Source organism: Marmota marmota, unplaced genomic scaffold (genome assembly GCF_001458135.2).
Source record: "Marmota marmota marmota unplaced genomic scaffold, marMar, whole genome shotgun sequence".
Lineage (NCBI taxonomy): Eukaryota > Metazoa > Chordata > Mammalia > Rodentia > Sciuridae > Marmota > Marmota marmota.
Genome location: NW_026005599.1, coordinates 577,703 through 597,104, shown reverse-complemented (window position 1 = coordinate 597,104; position 19,402 = coordinate 577,703). Strand labels below are relative to the sequence as shown.

Below are 19,402 nucleotides of genomic sequence, written 5' to 3'. Positions count from 1 at the left end.
GCATACCTGTAATGCTGGTGATTCAGAAAACTAAAGAAAGTTAATCACAAGCTTAGGGTCAGCCTCAAAGACTTAGTGAGATTTTGGTGAAAAAAAAAAAAAAAAAGAAGAAAAGAAAAACAACTGGAGATGATCCTCAGTGATGCATCACTGGGTCTATCCCTGGAACCAACCAACCAACCAACCAACCAAACAAGCCTCATTTAGCCAGAGTATGAAGGTTTTGAAACCTAAATATGTAAAGTAATTTTCACTATATTATTAGCATTTGTCAATCTGTTATTGGCATTATTGTCCCTGATAATTGATATGACATTATATTCAGCATTAAATATTTATGTCCCTTTCTATGGCCAGGTCTTCTAGTACATAAAAGGCTCTGTCTGAGAAGGAATATAATTAATATTTCATTATTTTGGGGTCCTAAAGCCTTAGTTGAAATTGTTTCACCTGGCACTCGGAGGCAGAGGAGTCTGATGTTGATATTTTCTCTATTCAAGTAAAAATTATTCCATCAGAAGTGATTGGGGTAATAATTATTGAATCAGAGCAATAATGAAAGAATAGAGGGTACGCTTCAAAATTTGGGAGAAAATTCATCTCTGTCTCAGGCAAATCTCTCTTGATCCATTTCCTGGTTTTGTGATGCCTGGATGGCTCTGTCACAGGCCTTTTCCCTCTGACTCTCAGGGTATTTTTTTTTAATATTTATTTATTTATGTATCTTTAGTTGTAGGTGGATGCATTAGCTTGTTTTTATGTGGGGCCAAGGATCGAACCCATTGCCTCATGCATGCTAGGCAAGCAGTCTACCAGAGCCACCACCACAGGCCCTCGAGTATTTTTAAAAATGTTAAGTCTACAGGGCTCGGCATTATGAAGCAGAAGAAAGGGGTTGAGTAAAAGTAGTCCGAACTAATTGTGAGAACCTAGGCTTTCCTGAGGTCACCTGTTTAATCTTTTAAACCTACTCTAAATTTGATAAAACTCAATATGCTGCCACTCTGGCCCTAAGAATGGGGTTGACTGTGAGGATTCTACTTTTTTGTCCTGTTCCAGATTGGTGACCTCTTCCTGGCCTGAAAGTAACTCTGTGTTTTCTTGCCTACACCCCTTCAGAGTGGATGTTATAGATAGGATCAGGACATGAGAATTTTGACTCATGTAAATAATTCATATTTGGGAGGAGCTGTGGTCCAAGGAATTTTCAGTTTCTCTTTCCTTACCAGGTGGCACCCACTTTTTAAAGTGCATTTTCCAAATGTGTGGTAAGCATGATTTTCCTAAATGTCATCTTTTCTCAGCGAATTCACTATATTATGAAGTATGGTTCCCTGGAACATTTCAAATAGCACATAGTTTTAATTCATCTTTTCCTTGGTTTTGGATGGAATTTTTAAAAGTGAATGAGTGTGTATGTGCATGTGTATGGTTTTACTTTTACATGAGAGGAACATGGAGTTATAACATGAAACACTTTAAAAAGTATTTGTACCTAATGCTGTGTGAAGATGCATGTTCATAGTCTCACCATTTTAGTAGGCTGAAGCAAGAGGATCAATATATTGAGAATAAAAAAATAAAAGGGGAGGGGGATGTTGCTCAGTGTGTAGACGCTGCTGAGTTTAATCTTTAGTATTAAAATTAAAAACATCTTTGAACCTTTTGCTTATTTGTCTTTCATAAGCATAGATAGGAAGTTTGGGGTCCCCTTAAGAAACTTTAGAGTATGATATCTCTTAAGTATCTGCCATGTCTTTGAGTGGCCATGGTGTAAAAATTACATGAAGCTAACCCAAGGTGCCCACAGCTCCCATGTTGAATTACCTAGAGAATACCAACCTGGGTATAATCCTCTCTTCCTACAGAGTACCTTGTGGTCAGGGAATGGGGCATCTTGTTGGACTAGATGAATACTCTAGATACTCTAGAGATTACAGAGATATCTTTTATAGGATTCATGTAAAAGTCAAATGTTGGAATATTAATATTATTTTCCCCAAATATTAGGTTCAGCTCCACAGAAATACATTGCTGCTCAGATCCATTGATTTTGTAACTGAAAAGAAAGGCAAATATGATTTTTTACTTCCATTTTCTTACTCATCTAGGGAAGATTTTTTATAATGTGCCAGAATTTGAAAGGAGAATAAACTGTAGCAAGGATTTAGGGAAAAAAAAAATCCTACTGTGTTTGTGCAGATGTCTTCAAGGAAAAACTCACTATATGCTAATTGGAAGACATAAGGTAGTGCCTCATGTTTGGGGTGGTAACTAAATATTTAAGTAAATTTTATATGGATTGAGCATCTCTCACTTATTCTAATATTTTTATTACATATAAAATGTAATTTGTCACTAATATTTGAAAGGTTTAAAAAAAGTTTCCAAAGAGAAAAGATAGAGATAAATTTCAAATCAAATTGTATTCAAACTAACGTAATTTTTTGAGACTGTAAAAGAACATCATTGAAGGTTAAGTAAGATCTTAGTTGTATCTATGGCTATAATTTTCCTTGCTGTGGAGCTATTTCTAGAATGTCAGGTTAGAAAAATTCAGAAATAGGCAATAAGCAGCTTTTCTTAAAATCTACATTGCAATACTTCAAATTCATCAAACATAAGATATGAATGCATCCAAAATCTTAGGCTGTCAAGGGTTTTTATTTATTTATTTATTTATTTATTTATTTATTTATTTATTTATTTAAAATAGTAAATAAGTAAGGTGAAAGTAAAATGGACCAAAGGAGGTTAGAAAATTCATAAAATTCTGGGCACATTAGGCCATGCCAGTAATCACAACAACCTGGAGGTAGAGAAAGAAAGATCAAACCTGAAGCTTAATGTAGCAACTTAGTGAGAAAAAAAAAAAAAGAAAAAAGAAAAAAAAATAAAAGGCCTGGAATATATCTTACTTGTAGAATGCCCCCTTACCAAAAAGATAAATCAAAATTCCAGATGAAGTATCCTTTACCCAGAAGCCAACAAATACTTAGGAGTTTTAAGAAAATTGTGAGTATGTTGTTTTAGGCTGACATGAGATGGCTTAATATTCTAAGGGTTTCACATAAAGGAGAGACTTAAGATTCATTTTTTTTAACAAATATTTTGTTCTTACCCCTGAATATAAAAGTGTTCAGTTAAATTTTTTTATGGAAAACAATGGGAATATTCTGATTGAGATTCTGAACCAGCATATTTAAAATAGTGAGGATCTTCTAAATCATATTGTAAAGGGAGCTCTTCTGTAGCAGAACAGAAAAGTTGGAGGTAATATCTTCAACCAGTTATTTCCTAAAGTGACCTATATAGTGTCCCATTTTCCTCTGACATTTTTTATATTCTATGCAAGATTTCAATTGTTAACTTCCCTATTTATATAATTTATAAGAAGCTGATATACATAACTGTATTCTTTTTTATCAGAATAAGTAACTTGTGTGTAGATGTAGAGACCCCTAATTTATAGGAAATGAATCATAAATATAAATATTATTCTATTCTGGGACTTGAAACTCATACTTCAGTTAGGAAAATTTTATAGGCATAACACCAACCTTGTGGGATATGTACTAGATGGTATTCGAATTGAATTATTAGACTACTAATTGTTGAAATATCAGTTGTTGTTTGCACATTTGGTATCAAAAGTGGTTGCAGAGTCAGGAGTGGTGGCACACACCTGTAATCACAGTGATGTGGAAAAATGAGATAGGAAGAAAGTAAATTTGAGTCCAATCTCAGTAATATAGAGACCCTAAGCAACTTTGTAACCCATTTATCACAATTAAAAAAAAATAAAAACCTTGAAATGCATTTCAGGGGTAGAGAGCTCCTGGGTTAAATCTCTGATTAAAAAAAAAATAATGCTGTTTCAGAAGAAAGACATCACACAGAATGTTAAACTAACTTCATGTATGTGTAGGTTCACTAGTGATAAGTGAGACCCTGGAAAAAGATGTATTTGCATGTGGTCAGGGAGGCATTTAGGGTGCCAGAACCTTTCAGAATTTTTTTTTTCTTAACTGCTTAGTATTCTCTCACTTTCTACTTTGAAATGAGCCAGGGGGGGATACAGTTTCACAGTGAGAGTGGTTTTACAAATCTGGGAATGTTAAACCTGATGTGTCAGTTTCCTTATGAACTGAGAGATTAACAGTCTGTTCACTTAATTTTCTTTTTTATTATTATTTTTTGTTATAACTTTGTTCCATGTAGTTCAAGTTGACCCAAGTACCTAAGTGTTTTGTAATAGTTTGATAGTTAAAAATTTTATTCTATTGTTTTAGAAGTGAGTTGTGATTGTGGTCTGCAGAAGTAATTTTTTTAAAAATATAGTATAGATTTATGGTATGTTTAAATAATGAGAAGATAGACAACTTTGGAGATAACCATTCAAATAAATATGTGGACAGTTGAAAGTTTTGGTGTGTCTTTAGTCATCTCTTATGTCTTCAACACACTAAGGTGACTACTGTTGTATAAGTATAGTTATTACTTATAATTTTTCTATGTATGTCTCAAGTATCATTGCTTTGTTTGGTTGTGCTTCTTTTGAATATTCAATAAGTAATTGCTACTATTATTTATCCTTTGGAATTTTGTTGGATTTTTTCCACTTTTTTGCTTCAGTGTTTTGCTTCTCATGCACTGCTCCCTGGGTTTCATTATACCAACTTTATCCACCAATTTTACTGCTTATAACAAATTATTGGTGCTGGGGTTATAGCTCAGTTGGTAGAGTGCTTCCCTTTCATGCACAATGTCCTGGGTTCAATCCCCAGCACCATAAAAAAAAGTATCTTATTGAATGGTTGACATCACTACCATATGTGAAAACCACCTCTTTTTACTCTCATTAAATTTTTTCTGAAGTTAAATACTATATCATGAATCATATGGTTTATGTGATGTGTATTTATTCATTTTTACTTCAGGAACCATTGACATTAAGGGATGTGGTCATTGATTTTTCAGAAGAGGAATGGAAATGCCTGGACCCTTCTCAGCAGACTTTATATGGAGATGTGATGTTAGAGATCTGTAGACACCTACTCTTTATTGGTGAGCCTAAATTTTATTCAGAACTTCTAATTCAAAACCAATATTTATTTTTTTAACTGCATAGAGTATCTTATGCCAGCTTCTATTTTGCATGAAAAAGTTTTAGTTTCTTGTTTTTTAGGACAAAGTTTGGGCATTTGTTTTTGTAGAAAAGAAAGTGTTAAAGATTTTTCTTTATCTTTAACTTATCATTTCTAAGTAGTGCTCACAATGTAGAGAATAAAAATGGTTTCAAAGTATTTTAGTGTTTTTGTCTGAAAAAATGGTTTGGAAAATAATTGTGTAGAATCTTAAGGGTGTTTTCCCTTTATTTTTTTCTATGGAGGAAAATATTAAAAAGCGTTCTGTAGTTATCAAGAAAATAACAAAATGTGACATACTCCATTTTCCATCAAAAACATCTTGCTGTCTGTAAGTTATCCTTGATCACCTTTCTTTCCCCCAAAGAAATAACCTTGGAATTTGAAGAGAAAATTGACAGCAGACATATATCAAAGTGGGTAGAAATCAACGAAGCAAAGAATACAGATAAGAGGTTCAAATGTGAAAGAGGAATTTGCATTTAAAAATGTTAATTGATAAGCTAAAATGTGACACAAAAAATTAATTTTTTCAAGCCTAGGTTTATTTCTGTTGCAATAATTAAAGAGCATTCCATGCTCTATGTTTATCATGCATATCAATTATTTAAGCTCCTTCTTGTTCTCCAGTGATCTCCCTACCTTCAAATAAACAAAGCATTTAAAAAAAAAATGACAGAGTCAAGAGGCAGGAAAGGTGGCATAATGGCAAGGAGGCCAAGCTGCCTCATATCAATAGGTTAATTTAGTTCATTGGCATCACTACTACATAATGTTCATTTTATTACTAGGCAGGATATCAACTTAGCAACATTATGCACCTTATTCCTGAGTTATATACTAAGTTGTAATGTGCAATGTTAGGAGTTTTGTGTAGCTCTCAAGAAAGTCCATTGTATAAACTTACTGTTATGTGGACAGTTTTAGGCTCAGTGAAACATTGTGCTTATCTATAAAGAGAGTTCTTTTATTCCCAGGAGCTGTGTGCCAGAGATCATATTTGAGGCCGATAACACTCTAGTGAAGAGCATTTTCAAGCAGGGAATTGCCATAAGCAGCTTGACATTCACATGTATTTTATTATTTTACTAGTTCCTGGGGAAATTGCAGGGCATTCTAAGGGTGGGAAGCAGAGTGCCTATTACCCTGGGAGTTTCCTCTTCAGAGGAATGCTTCACTGTAGATTTCCACAATCAGAATCCCTACAGAGTATTTCACAATGCCTGTGAGGATATTTACAACCTGACATTTATTGAAATTTGGGGGATCCCTAGAAAACTTGCTCATTTCCAAATATATCTAGGTAAAACCATTGTAACATATTAGTATTATAGGAGAGTTTCTTTATTATAATTTAAATATTTATTCATTCAAAATTTTCTCATCAGAGCTTTATATGAATGCTTATACTGGATATTCTGTGAATTTTTTCCTGCCATGTAATAAATGGCAGTATTTCATAATACCTGCTCCTAATGGTGATGTAAGTATAGCTGATCAATGTGTTTAAAGAAGAATTTTTAGGGCTGGGGCTGTAGTTTAGTGGCAGAGGGCTTTCTTCACATGTGTGCGGTACTGTGTTTGATCCTTAACACTACATAAACATAAACAGATATAATAAATGCATTCTGAATGCATTCTGCCCACCTATTACTACGAAAAAAGTAAAAAGAAATATTTCTATTGTAATACATTTATCCAGAATTTTGTGCGTTACATTTTTCTAATTCTTTTGGATTTTTTTTTTTTTTTTTTTTTTTTGAGTTTCACTCTATAGAGAGCTTCAGTGTTGTTCATTAGGTTTTCTCACATCCGTGATATTGTTTTTATTTCTATACCTATATGTTATAATTGAATAGAATAGATGAGTCAGCCTAGAGCTTATTAGATGATGATTGGTCTTCTAATTAATTCATGCTGGTCTTATCTGATTTTTCCTGGTAGAAACACTTAGCTGATGACTGCTTAACTTCAGAGGGTAAGCTATCATCCTCATCAGAAGCACCTTAATTCTCTGCTTTGATAATTCCTCCTCTAATGTGGGCTTGTTATTTTGTACACAACAGGATTTGAAAAGCAAAATCAAAAGTTTAACTTCAACTAATGTTTTCCTAAAGTGACAAATCATGATAATTTCTATTCAAATATAACATGTCACTTTAGGAAAACATTAGTTGAAGTTAAACTGCACGTGAACCATGTTCCAATTTTCAATCAAGTTTTCTATGATTTTTCTTACATGTATAAATATTAACACTTTTTATATATGATTTTATATAGTACATTGATTGTTTATACCCAGTTCTTGTGCTTAATCATATAATGTATTTAAGTTTATATATTTATACATACACACACACACACACACACACACACACACAATGGATTGAACTCTTATAATACTGAGCTACATCATCATGCCCTTTTGACTTTTAGTTTACAATAGACTCTTGCTAAGTGGCTGAAGCTGAAATTCTATTTCCATGCCTCAGCCTTTCTTCCAAGTTGCTAGAATTAATGGCATATTCATTATCTCTCTATATATGAATCTGTTCTTTTGTCTAGGAGTAAGACTTTAGTATTTTTATGTATTTGTCAAATTTTTAATTTTGATAAAAACTGTATACTATGTAACTTTCCTGAACTTACTGTCTTATATATTTTGAATTTACTGCTCAGTAGTATTCATATAAATTGTTTTGTAAGATTTTTTTTTCTAGAATGTGTGTATCACATAAAAAGTAAGTTTATTTTTCCTCCAAACAAGTGATCCTTTGTCTCACATTTTCATCCCTGATGCCATTCTTTTTGGTGTCTATATTTGGCTACAGTAGATATCTCTCATACATAGAGTTACCTGGTATTTGGTTTTTTTATTGGTATTACTATTTCACTTAATATACTATCTTAAAAGTTGATCATTGTAAATATTATACAATTTCTTATCTTTGTAAAGTTTTAAAACTTTTCATATTTCATTCCAAATCACCTACATGTAGTCATGTGAAATGTAATTTGATTGGTTTGCCACATTGGTCTCTATTGAATGTTGTTTTAATGAGGATAGATCTGTATCTTGATTTGACCATCAAGTTGAGGGCTAATTTATGTGCTTTCAGTTTTATTACTCATGTCTTCCTCATTTAACCTCAAGTTAAAATACTGTATTGAATATTGTAACTTTTACTGTATTTATATAAGGAAGCATTTTTTTTTATTTTAATATGTGTAGTTATGTATGTACCCAGGATATTCCATATAATTGTTCAAATAATTTATTTTGTACATGCAAAAATAATATTGATTTTTTTTTTATTGGTATTACATGGACTTCATAGACTACTTTGGGTGCTTTAGGCTTTTTTTCTGTAACAGAGGTGTTTACCCTCTGAGCCACATCTACACCCCTTTTTTAGGAAGGGTACTGGGGATTGACCTTAGGGGCACTTGCCACTGAGGTACATCCCAAGCCCCATTTTGTATTTTATTTAGAAACATGGTCTCCTTCAGTTGCTTACCACCTTGTTTTGATGAGGCTGGATTTGAGCTCACAATCCTGCTGTCTCAGACTCCCAAGCTTCTTGAATTAAAAGTGTGTGTTATCACGCCTGGCTGGCAGCTGTTTTTATATATCATTTTGTTACAATGTCTAGATAAGTTGCTTTGGGCGTTGCTTAATTGCTGAATTTGGCTTTAAACTCACATTCATAAATTTTGAATATCACTTTTGCTTTTGATTTCCCTCTTATTATGTTATGTTAGAATGCAACTTCAAAATTGTAATATCTGTTAACATTTGTTTTGTGCATTTAACCTGATTTCTTTGGAATAATATTCCAGAGACTACAGAGAATATTGCCTATGTAAACCAAATTGGTTTTTAATGGTATTTTAAGTTTTTTTTTTTTTTTTTATTCCTTGGGTAATAATGTAATTCTATTTTTTATTCTTTGCATTAATTGGGGATTTATGTCTCCTATTATTATGTTGTTGCTTTCTATTACGTTAAATTTTGTATTTTCTTTCTGTAGATGAAAAACATTATTTGAGTTACAAATATATTCCCTATGATTGTATTCTAAGGATTTGGCATATTTATTTTTATATAATATTCTACTTTGTCTCTTATTTATATAAATATTAACAACAATTTTGAATGTAATATTTGTTTTATCCTTTTGTTTTTAATCTTTTTGTGACCTTATATCTAAAGAGAATTTTTGTAGATTTAAATCTGACATAGTTAACATATTTTTAAGTTTAATCTTGTTGCTCATATTGTGTTTTGATTTTTTTTTTCAAAATTATTTATTGATATTGAAATTAGTGATGAGGAAAAACTTCTATAGTTTTCAAGTTTTGTTGATTTCTTATAATTTTTTTCTACTATTAAAATATGCCTTAGTTTGTAGTTCATACATTTTTATGGTGATGATTTATTTTTTTTCTATTTTTTTTATCCTTGATGTTTATTTTGTCATTACTTTGTAATTATTTAAGTGCTTAAAAACAGTAGAATAAATTGGAAATTACATTCTTATATTCTTAAATGAATATACAACCAGTGTAACTCCACATAATTTACCAACAAAAGAATAGATTGTTATAATTTATGAATGTATGATATATGAAAATACATTCTGCTGTCATGTATAACTAAAGGAAAATTAATGAAAAAAATAAAGTACTTAGTTTGCACTACATTTTAATCTGAATTAATTTTGATTTTCTAAAACAATCAGTGTCTTTACATGTGTTGCCATGATTTGTTATTGATGTCACACCTGCTTTTCTAATTTATACTAATTAGCAAATATTTATGACAATTTTTATGCTTTAGTTTTCCACATTCTATTGTAGAATGAAATGTTTTACATACAACAATGAAAGTATAATAAAATATATATTTATATATATTTTTCTTTACCACAAGAGCTTTCAAATTTTATATGATTTCTGTTGTGCAGAATATTTTATTGGAAATATTCCACTGATTATTTCTCTTACAGCAGGTCAAGAAGTAAAGCAATTTTTTGTAGTGCCCCCTTGCCCGCAAGGAAGACGCAACACTCAGGAATCTTCTTTCAGCAGTTTATTCAGGCCCCTGACAGTCCTTCTCCTCAGTTCTCCTCTTCAGTTCTCCTCCTCCGGATGCCCCTCCCAGCCTTAATAAAGCATCTCAAGCCCCAATGCAAAGCAGCCACGTGGAGCTTTCTCATAGAGTGATGAAAAGTCATGTGCCAACTCTCCCAAACAAGGAGTTGTTTGTCACAGACCACAGCGGAGCCAGCGCCATCATGTAATGGCGACCATAATTTACATAAACGGCAGAAACGGCTCACCACAATTTTTGAATAATTTCATACCTTTAAAGATGTATTTTTTATAAAGTTCAAAAAATGGTATTGGTAGATAAAGTATTCTAGGTTCATATTTTCTTTTTCTTTCAACATACATACCTATATATCCCAATTCCTTTCTGGAAGTCTTCTGCAAAGAAATCAACTGTTAATCATAAAAGAATATCTTTGTAAATAAAATTTCTCTTTTGATATCAATTATTTTTTGAAGAGTTTTAAAAGTTTGATTATAAATTTATTAACTTTTTTCATTTATTTATTTATTTATTGGGAATTCAACTCAGAGGCACTCACCATTGAGTTACAACACTATCAGTATTGTGTATTTCACTTAGAGACAGGTTTTCACTGAGGTGCTTAGTGCCTCACCATTGCCGAGTCTGTCTTTGAACTCCTGATCCTCCTGTCTCAGCCTCCCGAGATGCTGGGGTTAAAGTTATGCACGACTGTGTCCAACACTACCTGTGTCTTTTAATTAATTCTAGCATTTGATATATTTTCTTCCTCAAATTTTTAATTCATGACACTGTGTGTGTGTGGGGGGGGGGCAGGGTTCAGGATCAAGCCCATCCTTTTGCATGTGAGTCAAGCAATCTACCATCTAAAATGTATCCCAAGCCTGAGACATTTTTTAATGAATATCTCTAGTATATAATTCCTACTTTTTCTGTTGCTATTTTTCTGAATTTATTTTCAATTTTCTACATTTTTATTTAGTTTAATAAATATCTTTGAAGTGGTTATTGGGCATTGCTTAGATAATTAACAACATCAATTTTCCAACTCTCAACTTTTTGTTTGCTTAAGTAGATATATACCCTTTATTGTGTGAGCTATTATTTTCATTGGGATTTTTCTATTTAAAATCTTTTAAACTAGATCATCATAGTCATTTTGGAAAATATTTAGAAGTTACAATGTAAACAAAAACAGGTCATGTGCAATGATATATAAATGTAATTCCATATAATTGGGAATATAAGGCAGTGGAATGCCAGGTTGAAATACATTGTAGCATTGTTGTAATAAACTCTCTCAAAAAAAGTATAAACAGAAAGGTCTATGGATGTAGCTTAGTGATAGAATATCACTGTGTTTAATCCTAAGAAATACTCCCCAAAAAGATAAAAAGAAAAAAAAAACTAAATAAGAAATTTATTTCCTGCAATATTTGAGTCACAGGTGGAGTTCAAATATGTTGAAGTGAAGGGCTGTGATTGTGATATCAGTCAGTTTGAATGTTGTCCTCATCTGTGGTGCTACAAATTCTTAAGATGATTTTCAAAGTTCTCACAGCTTTTGTCAGCATATTGTAGTAAATTCTCTCTATATATATTTCTTGAGTAATAATGGCTTTAAATTATTCTGTTCTGTGGCTATTCCCCTCCCCCACCTTGATAAGGTTTTATATATTTTCAGAGTCTATTCACCATAGTGTCATAAGTGGAATAACTTGCTATTTTAATTTATTTCAGGTATGACTTCTAATCCAAACCAAGAATTTTCAGAAGAACAAGAAATAAAATATTTTTTGCAAAACTTTATAAAGAGCAGGTATGGATACCAAGACAGTTAATACTTAATTTTAAACAAGAAATAGAAATTAAAAGAGAGGAAAGTTCAGAAAATTTTTATTTTTTTTCTTTTATTTTCCTTTGTAGATTGTTAACTTTTAAGAATTGATTTTAGATTCTTTACATAGGATGTTCTATGATGCACTTAGCCTGGCCTCCAATTCTTCCTAAAAAGATCTTTGTTCTTTTACATATGCATATATGTATTTAAAACTAGAATTCTGCTTGTATTTTATAAGGTAATTCTTTCTTAATATATTGTTATAGGACTGGGGACACAACTCAATGGTAGAGTACTTAACATGTGCAAGGTCCTGTACCAAGGATCCTTACACACACACACACACACACACACAAACAAACACACACAAACACACAAAAACACATTGTTATAAAACCATATTTGATTGATAAAAAGGAAAACAGGTCCATCTCTCTGCCACTCTAAAATTCTGAATACCTGTCAATCATATCAGACAGGGGTTAGAGGAAATTTGATGGGATGGTGGTAGCAACCCAGGGAAATCTGACTAACGGAGCTTCCTGAAAATCTGTGCTTGGTCTGCAGACATGGAAGCTCTACAATGCATCCTGCTCCCTCACTGCAGACTGTGCTGATGCTTTGCAAATCCAAACTATGTTCACCAGCTGGTCTCCATTTTATGTCTTCTCCTGTCTTCATTTGGTGTTGGTAGCAGATAAACTACAGTTTACCTGTGTCATCTCATACTTCAGTTCAATTGTGTCAAATCCTCTCAGCCTGGAGACGTTCCCAGCATCACCATTGTGATCTTTTTTAGTGCCCTTGTGCCTCTGACTGAATCTGTGTTTGGCACATAGACTCAATGAGTAAAGGGTCTCAGCTCATCTGGGGCACAGATGGGAGTTCTTCTGTGTTGCCTACCAGAACAATAGACTCAGATTTTACATTCGCAGTCCCACTATGGTTCACATTCATTCTTTTGAAGTATACTACTCAGGGTCATCTTGGTTATAAAGGACCTACCTCTAAGCTGATATTAATTTAAAAGAAAGATTTAAAATAGATTATATTACACTTTTTAAAAGCTATACAAAATTTTGATTTGAGGCATGGCTGGATTCTGGAGTTCAAATTCATCTGTACTCAGTCTTACTCTTCACTTACTCTTTTGATGGCTTCACTCACAGATGTTCCCTTTTATGATGGTCCATAGTGACTTCAGGTTTGTGTCCTTCTGGGTTCCTGTTTAGCTCAACCAAGAACTTCTGGGCTTGATAATCAGAGTCAGAGTGGGTCATGTGCTCCCCTCTGCACTAATCACTGTGGGCATAGGTAAGGAATATGCTGATGGTAAAAACTGTAAATAGCTGCTTCAGGTGCAGGAGTGTCCCTCATAGTGTTTCCTGAGGTTAGGGGAGGGTCGTTCCTCACAGAAATAAAAAGGTATGATTACCTGAAGAAGGGAGAGGGAAAGTTGAGCAGCCAGAACCCAGAGAGCTCATCATGTATGTGCTTGGAGCATTTTTAAGATTATGGTTTGAGGTTGTCAGTCTCATGTTTTCCTCTTTGTGGTGTTTCAATTGTGGTTTCTCATCTTTTCAGTACTTCAGCTCATACTTTTTTAAAAAATCAGAGAGGGTTTCTGTTATTTTTAATAAAGAGAAAAAATAATGAAAATTATTTATACACAAAATTACAAATTTATCAGGTTACATTATTACAAACATCTCAGAAGATTGACTCCTCAACTTGTGACAGCCACTTTTTGTTCGGTTAAAAATTTTAAGTACATTATTGTAATTTTAAAATATATACTACTCAGTATTTTTTATAAAACCACTACAATGCACAGTATTTTCAAATGCAAACACATGTATCAAACTACATATATATTCAATGTTTACAGGCCATTATAAAGCTGAGTCTTTAAAATACCTTCAGGAAAATAAAGACTCAACCAGTTTAGTAAGCTTTAGAAATAAAACTAGAATAGAAATGGGCATTTTAGTGAAAAAAATCTAAATAGTAATAAAATGCTTATTAATTTGTTATGTTTTAACTTTTAATGATCTCTATGTGATTGCACATTAGATAAAAGTCTATAGATCACTAATACAAAATTGCAATGTTCTAACAAGGTGATTTTCTACACAAAATAGACAACTTGTCTCATCATTTAAACACATGTATAGTATTTTTACTTAGAGACAAGAAAAATATTCAGATTAAGGAGAAATGGAAATGCTGCAATAAGCCTCACTAGGACTTTCTGTTGAAAAGAACTATTGAGTAATTAAATATGTTTAAGGTAAAAGTTTGGTAGGCATTGCTTTTTAAATGCATTAATAATTAATAAAAGTGAAGAGAAGCAGTGAGGTCCTTCTAAAACACATCAAATAAGCATACAGCTCATCTATCATGTACAGCAATTGAAACAAAGGAAAGACTCAGGAACTTCTAGCACAGTCTCCCAGAAAACCCAAAGCCCAAATGGCTTGCAGGAATGCATCACACCTCAAAAGCAGACATGAGGGTCTTATGAGAACCATGTAAGTCTTCTGACACTCTTCTGGGCTCATGCTGAGGGGTAGAAAATATGTCTGGTGCATAAGCAGTAGGGAAGGTGTGGGGCTAATGAAGAACAATGAAGGACTAAAGCTTGTAATTGTAAAACTTTTAAGAAAATTAAAACAGCCGCATTGGTGAGGTATGACCACCTTTGAATGGGGCATGTCTTACCATGAAATTTCTCCTCCTTAGGGAACAAAGATCTATAATGTCTTTGTCAATCCATGATTCTGTCTACTGTTTCAGAATACCATTTTTGTAGACCCTTCTCCCTGAAACTTGATGGTTTGAGTCAAGGTTGCTTGTAAATATTTATAATTTTAATTCAACTTGAAGTAGTCTTTGTGTAGTTACCTATCTATTTATGACTCACAAGTTAGCATAATCACTCCATGTCATGGGAACTCAAGCATTCCACCTGAGTCATTTCCTTCTTGGAAAGTGATGAGCCACCTGAAAAAAAAATGAATATCTGAAATAAATAATAAAGGAATATGACACAGGGCCATAACTTATGATAAAAGAGGTAAAGCACCTTCTAGATTCTCTAGACCACATAGGATCTAAAAAAAAAAGATGACTGGATAATTTTTCCCTTCTTTATTTAAGGGAGTGTACATCAAAGGTAGGAATAAAATTTCAATAGTAAAATTCTTTTTTTAGACATGTAGGTTTGCATTCTGGCAAGTCTCACCCATCTCTGTGATGCTCCGGCTATGTGGCTCCAATGGATGATACCATCTCCATTGCCATGCTGAATTTAGACAAAACTAGGTAGTATATAACATATAATGGATAGTCTCAAACTAGCTGGATTTCAACTGTGAGTTCCCAGATACCAGCCTTTTTCTCCTAATGGATTCCATTCTTTTTTTAAAAAAAAATTCATGCACAGTTCATGGATACCTTTCAGCAGATCCATCTGACATGCACTGCTTCATCTTTCATATCAACAGGGATTTTGATCAGACTCCAAGTGAATACACAAAATATCTATGCATTCTGTGGTTGTGGGTGGAATGAGAAAAACTTTCCAAGTGTGAGATTCAGAGACTTCCTGGATCCTATCCATGTCCCCAGTGAACTAAATCTGAGGCCATAGCACTACTCATCTGTGCATCTCAAGGAACATGTTTTCAACAAATCCAAAGTATTCTTTAACTGATTTCAGTGAGCTAGTTACATAGAAAGAATTTTAACAACACCCTCAGTGATATATATTTTTGCTGGAAAATTGAGCAGCCCAGCTCAGATGCAGTTTGGTCTTTGGCTTAATGAAAAATGTTCTGGCACATAAGCGCCATGTTTATGTCCCAGTGCCTGCAGGATTTTCCACAAATTAAAACCAAACAATAGTGTGTTTGACGCAAGTTGGAACTGTAGGGATATGGGGCATTGGCTAAGCTGGAAAGAGACAACAACACATATGGCAGTCATATTTGAGGACTCATGTGTGCTTTTAAATATATTTGCACAGCATTTTGTAATTGTACCCTTCTTCTAAAACATACAAAATTTTCTATGTAGTCAATTTCATTCTTTAGTTAGTAAGTGGAATAATTTGAAATGTACCATTTTGTAAATATCCACAAATATTTCTGTTCAGGAGCTGTAGACAATCTCTACCCCAAGTAATTAGCAGTATATTAGATTTGGTGTAAAACAATGTAAATTCTGTGAAAGTCATTAAAATTTCCCTCTTTTTTAAATCCTAGAAAACACCCATGTGATCATTTAAAAGAGCTTTACAATGATAAAAGTGAAAAAGTTTTTAATCCATGCCCAAAATTTATTTATCCAAGCTTTCATAATCAAGAGACAAATTACAGATATAAGGTATGTGAAAGCATTTTTAATACAACTACAAGAATTCCTGAACTCCAGAGAATTAATTTTGGTGGGAAGCCCTACAAGTTAAAAATTTTTGTAAAAGCATTTAAAGATTCCTCAATTATTTATCAGAGCAGTGATAAATCCTCCATAAGTAAAGAATGTGAAAAATATTTTACTCAAATTCCATCTGTTACTAAAAACCATAGGCTTTACAATGTAGATATACCCTACAAATTGAAGAAATGTGAAAATGTCTTCAAGTGTTGCTCAAACCTTTTTAAACACTACAGTAATCATACTGGAGAGAAAATCTGGAAATGTAAAGAAAGTGTCAAAGCTTTTAATCAAAAATCACACCTTACTGAACACCTGAAAATTTATACTGGAGAAAAGCCATACAAATGTACAGAATGTGGCAAAGCTTTTAATCGAAAATCACAACTTACTGAACACCAGAGACTTTATACTGGAGAAATGCCATACAAATGTAAAGAATGTGGCATTCGAAAATCATGCCTTACTCAACACCAGAGAATTCTTACTGGAGAAAAGCCATACAAATGTAGAGAATGTGGCAAAGCTTTTTATCGAAAATCACGCTTTACTCAACACCAGAGAATTCATACTGGAGAAAAGCCATACAAATGTAAAGAATGTGGCAAGGCTTTTATTTCAAAATATCACCTTAGTGAACACCAGAGAATTCATACTGGAGAAAAGCCATACAAATGTAAAGAATGTGGCAAGGCTTTTAATCGAAAATCACAACTTAATCAACACCAGAGAATTCATACTGGAGAAAAGCCATACAAATGTAGAGAATGTGGCAAAGCTTTTAATCTAAAATCAGGCCTTACTCAACACCAGAGAATTCATACTGGAGAAAAGCCATACAAATGTAAAGAATGTGGCAAAGCTTTTAATTGCAAATCACATGTTACTCGACACCAGAGACTTCATACTGGAGAAATGCCATATAAATGTACAGAATGTGGGAAAGCTTTTAATCAAAAATCGCAACTTACTCAACACCAGAGACTTTATACTGGAGAAATGCCATACAAATGTAAAGAATGTGGCAAGGCTTTTAGTCAAAAATCATGGCTTACTCAACACCAGAGAATCCATACTGGAGAAAAGCCATACAAATGTATAGAATGTGGCAAAGCTTTTAATAAAAAATCACTTCTTACTCGACACCAGAGAATTCATACTGGAGAAAAGCCATACAAATGTAGAGAATGTGGCAGAGCTTTTAATCAAAGATCAAACCTTACTCAACACCAGAGAATCCATACTGGAGAAAAGCCATACAAATGTAAAGAATGTGGCAAAGCTTTTAATTCAAAATCTCACCTTAGTGAACACCAGAGAACCCATACTGGAAAAAAAGCCATAAAAATGTAAAAGAATGTGGCAAAGCTTTTAATAAAAGATTATACCTTACTCAACACCAGAGAATTCATGCTGGGGAGACACCATACAAATATCAATAATGTTGCAAAGGTTCTCATTGAAAGTCACTCCTTACTCAACACCAGAGACTTCATATAGGAGAAAAGCCATACAAATGAAAAAAATGTGGCAAAGCTTTTAACCAAAGATCAGACATTATTTCACACCAGAGAATTAATACTGGGGGAAAGCCATACTATTGTAAAGAATATGGCAAAGCTCTTTATCAAAGATCACACATTTCTCAACACCAGATAATTCATACTGGGGAGAAACCATACAAATGCAAAGAATGTGGCAAAGCTATTTTATTAGGAAAAGTTTCGTTGTTCACCAAATATTCATACTGGATAAGAGCCATGTCAATGTTAAGAATGTGGCAAAGTTTTAAGTGTGCTCCAAGTGTTAACAAGAAACAGATCATTCATACTTGAGACAATTCTCACAAATCTATATACTGTAAAAGTCATTTGTTGTAAGATCACACTTCATTGGTCACCAGAAACGTCATACTGGAAAGAAAAATTACAGTTGTCCAGAGATAGCTCTGCAGTGCTCATTCCATGAAACCCCAACCCTTGTCCAACTGGCCATTACACAGGAGCCCATGGAAGTGGGCAGGAAGCATGGTTGGATCCTTGGCCCTCTTTCCTTCTGTGGACATCTCCAGGTTCACTTGTCCTTTCATCAGTTTCTCTGTTTGAATTTATTAAATTCAAATCATCTTTTTTCCAAAGCTATCTCTGTACTTAAAGGCCTCTTTTGTATCAAACTGACACATTAATAAAACTATCTTATGCCTGAAGTCTATGATCACATCAATGTTTTTCCCATAACCTCTGATGGACAGCATGTTCCTTTGTCAATGTCTTATTTATTTATTTATTTTATTTTGGGGGTATACCAAGGATTTAATTCAGGGGCACTCAAACACTAAGCCACATCCCAGCCCTAGTTTGTATTTATTTATAGGCACAATTTCACTGAGTTGATTAGGGCCTCACTTTTAGTACTCAAGCTGGGTTTGAACTTGTGGTTCTATGGCCTCAGCCTCTTGTGCTGCTTGGATGACAAGCATGCATGTCAATGTCTTTTGCTCTGTAGTTAGATAAATTTTACTCAGGATTTTATGGGCATAAAAAGCATTAAAAATATATTTTTGTCACACTTCAGGCATCAGATTCTGGCTTTTAAAATGCCCTGCATGATACATCTTACCTTTCTACATCAAATGCAGAGTTTACAAGTTTGAAACCAGGTGGCTGAGAAACAAAGATTTTGAACAGCAAAATGCAATATATGTTGTGGTTAAATCCACACATGTAGTGGGTGTGAATGCTCACACTGAATAGACAGCAGGAGGCCTGTCTATGACCCTGAGAGCCCTGAGCCTCCATCCATGACTTTGAGCCCCTGATCCTCCAGAGGGTTTGCACAAATGAGAAAGATGCATACTACCTTTTCCCACCCCTAAACATACTA

The 19,402-nt window shown here is 33.4% G+C and overlaps 1 protein-coding gene and 1 long non-coding RNA gene across 2 annotated transcripts; both read left to right on the top strand.

Annotated features, from left to right (window-relative positions):
• The first annotated feature begins 4,940 nt into the window (after positions 1–4,940).
• LOC125614644 lies at positions 4,941–16,538 on the top strand. The gene is made up of 3 exons (XR_007345215.1): positions 4,941–5,067; positions 11,983–12,061; positions 16,348–16,538. It is a non-coding gene; the product is annotated as an uncharacterized LOC125614644 (long non-coding RNA).
• Positions 16,539–16,678: 140 nt separating this feature from the next.
• Positions 16,679–18,021, top strand: LOC107160717 (zinc finger protein 420-like; the record flags this gene model as incomplete). The annotated part of the gene is made up of 1 exon (XM_015507354.2): positions 16,679–18,021. A coding segment is annotated over one exon (1,194 nt), but the record flags the coding sequence as incomplete, so codon positions are not given.
• Positions 18,022–19,402: the final 1,381 nt, after the last annotated feature.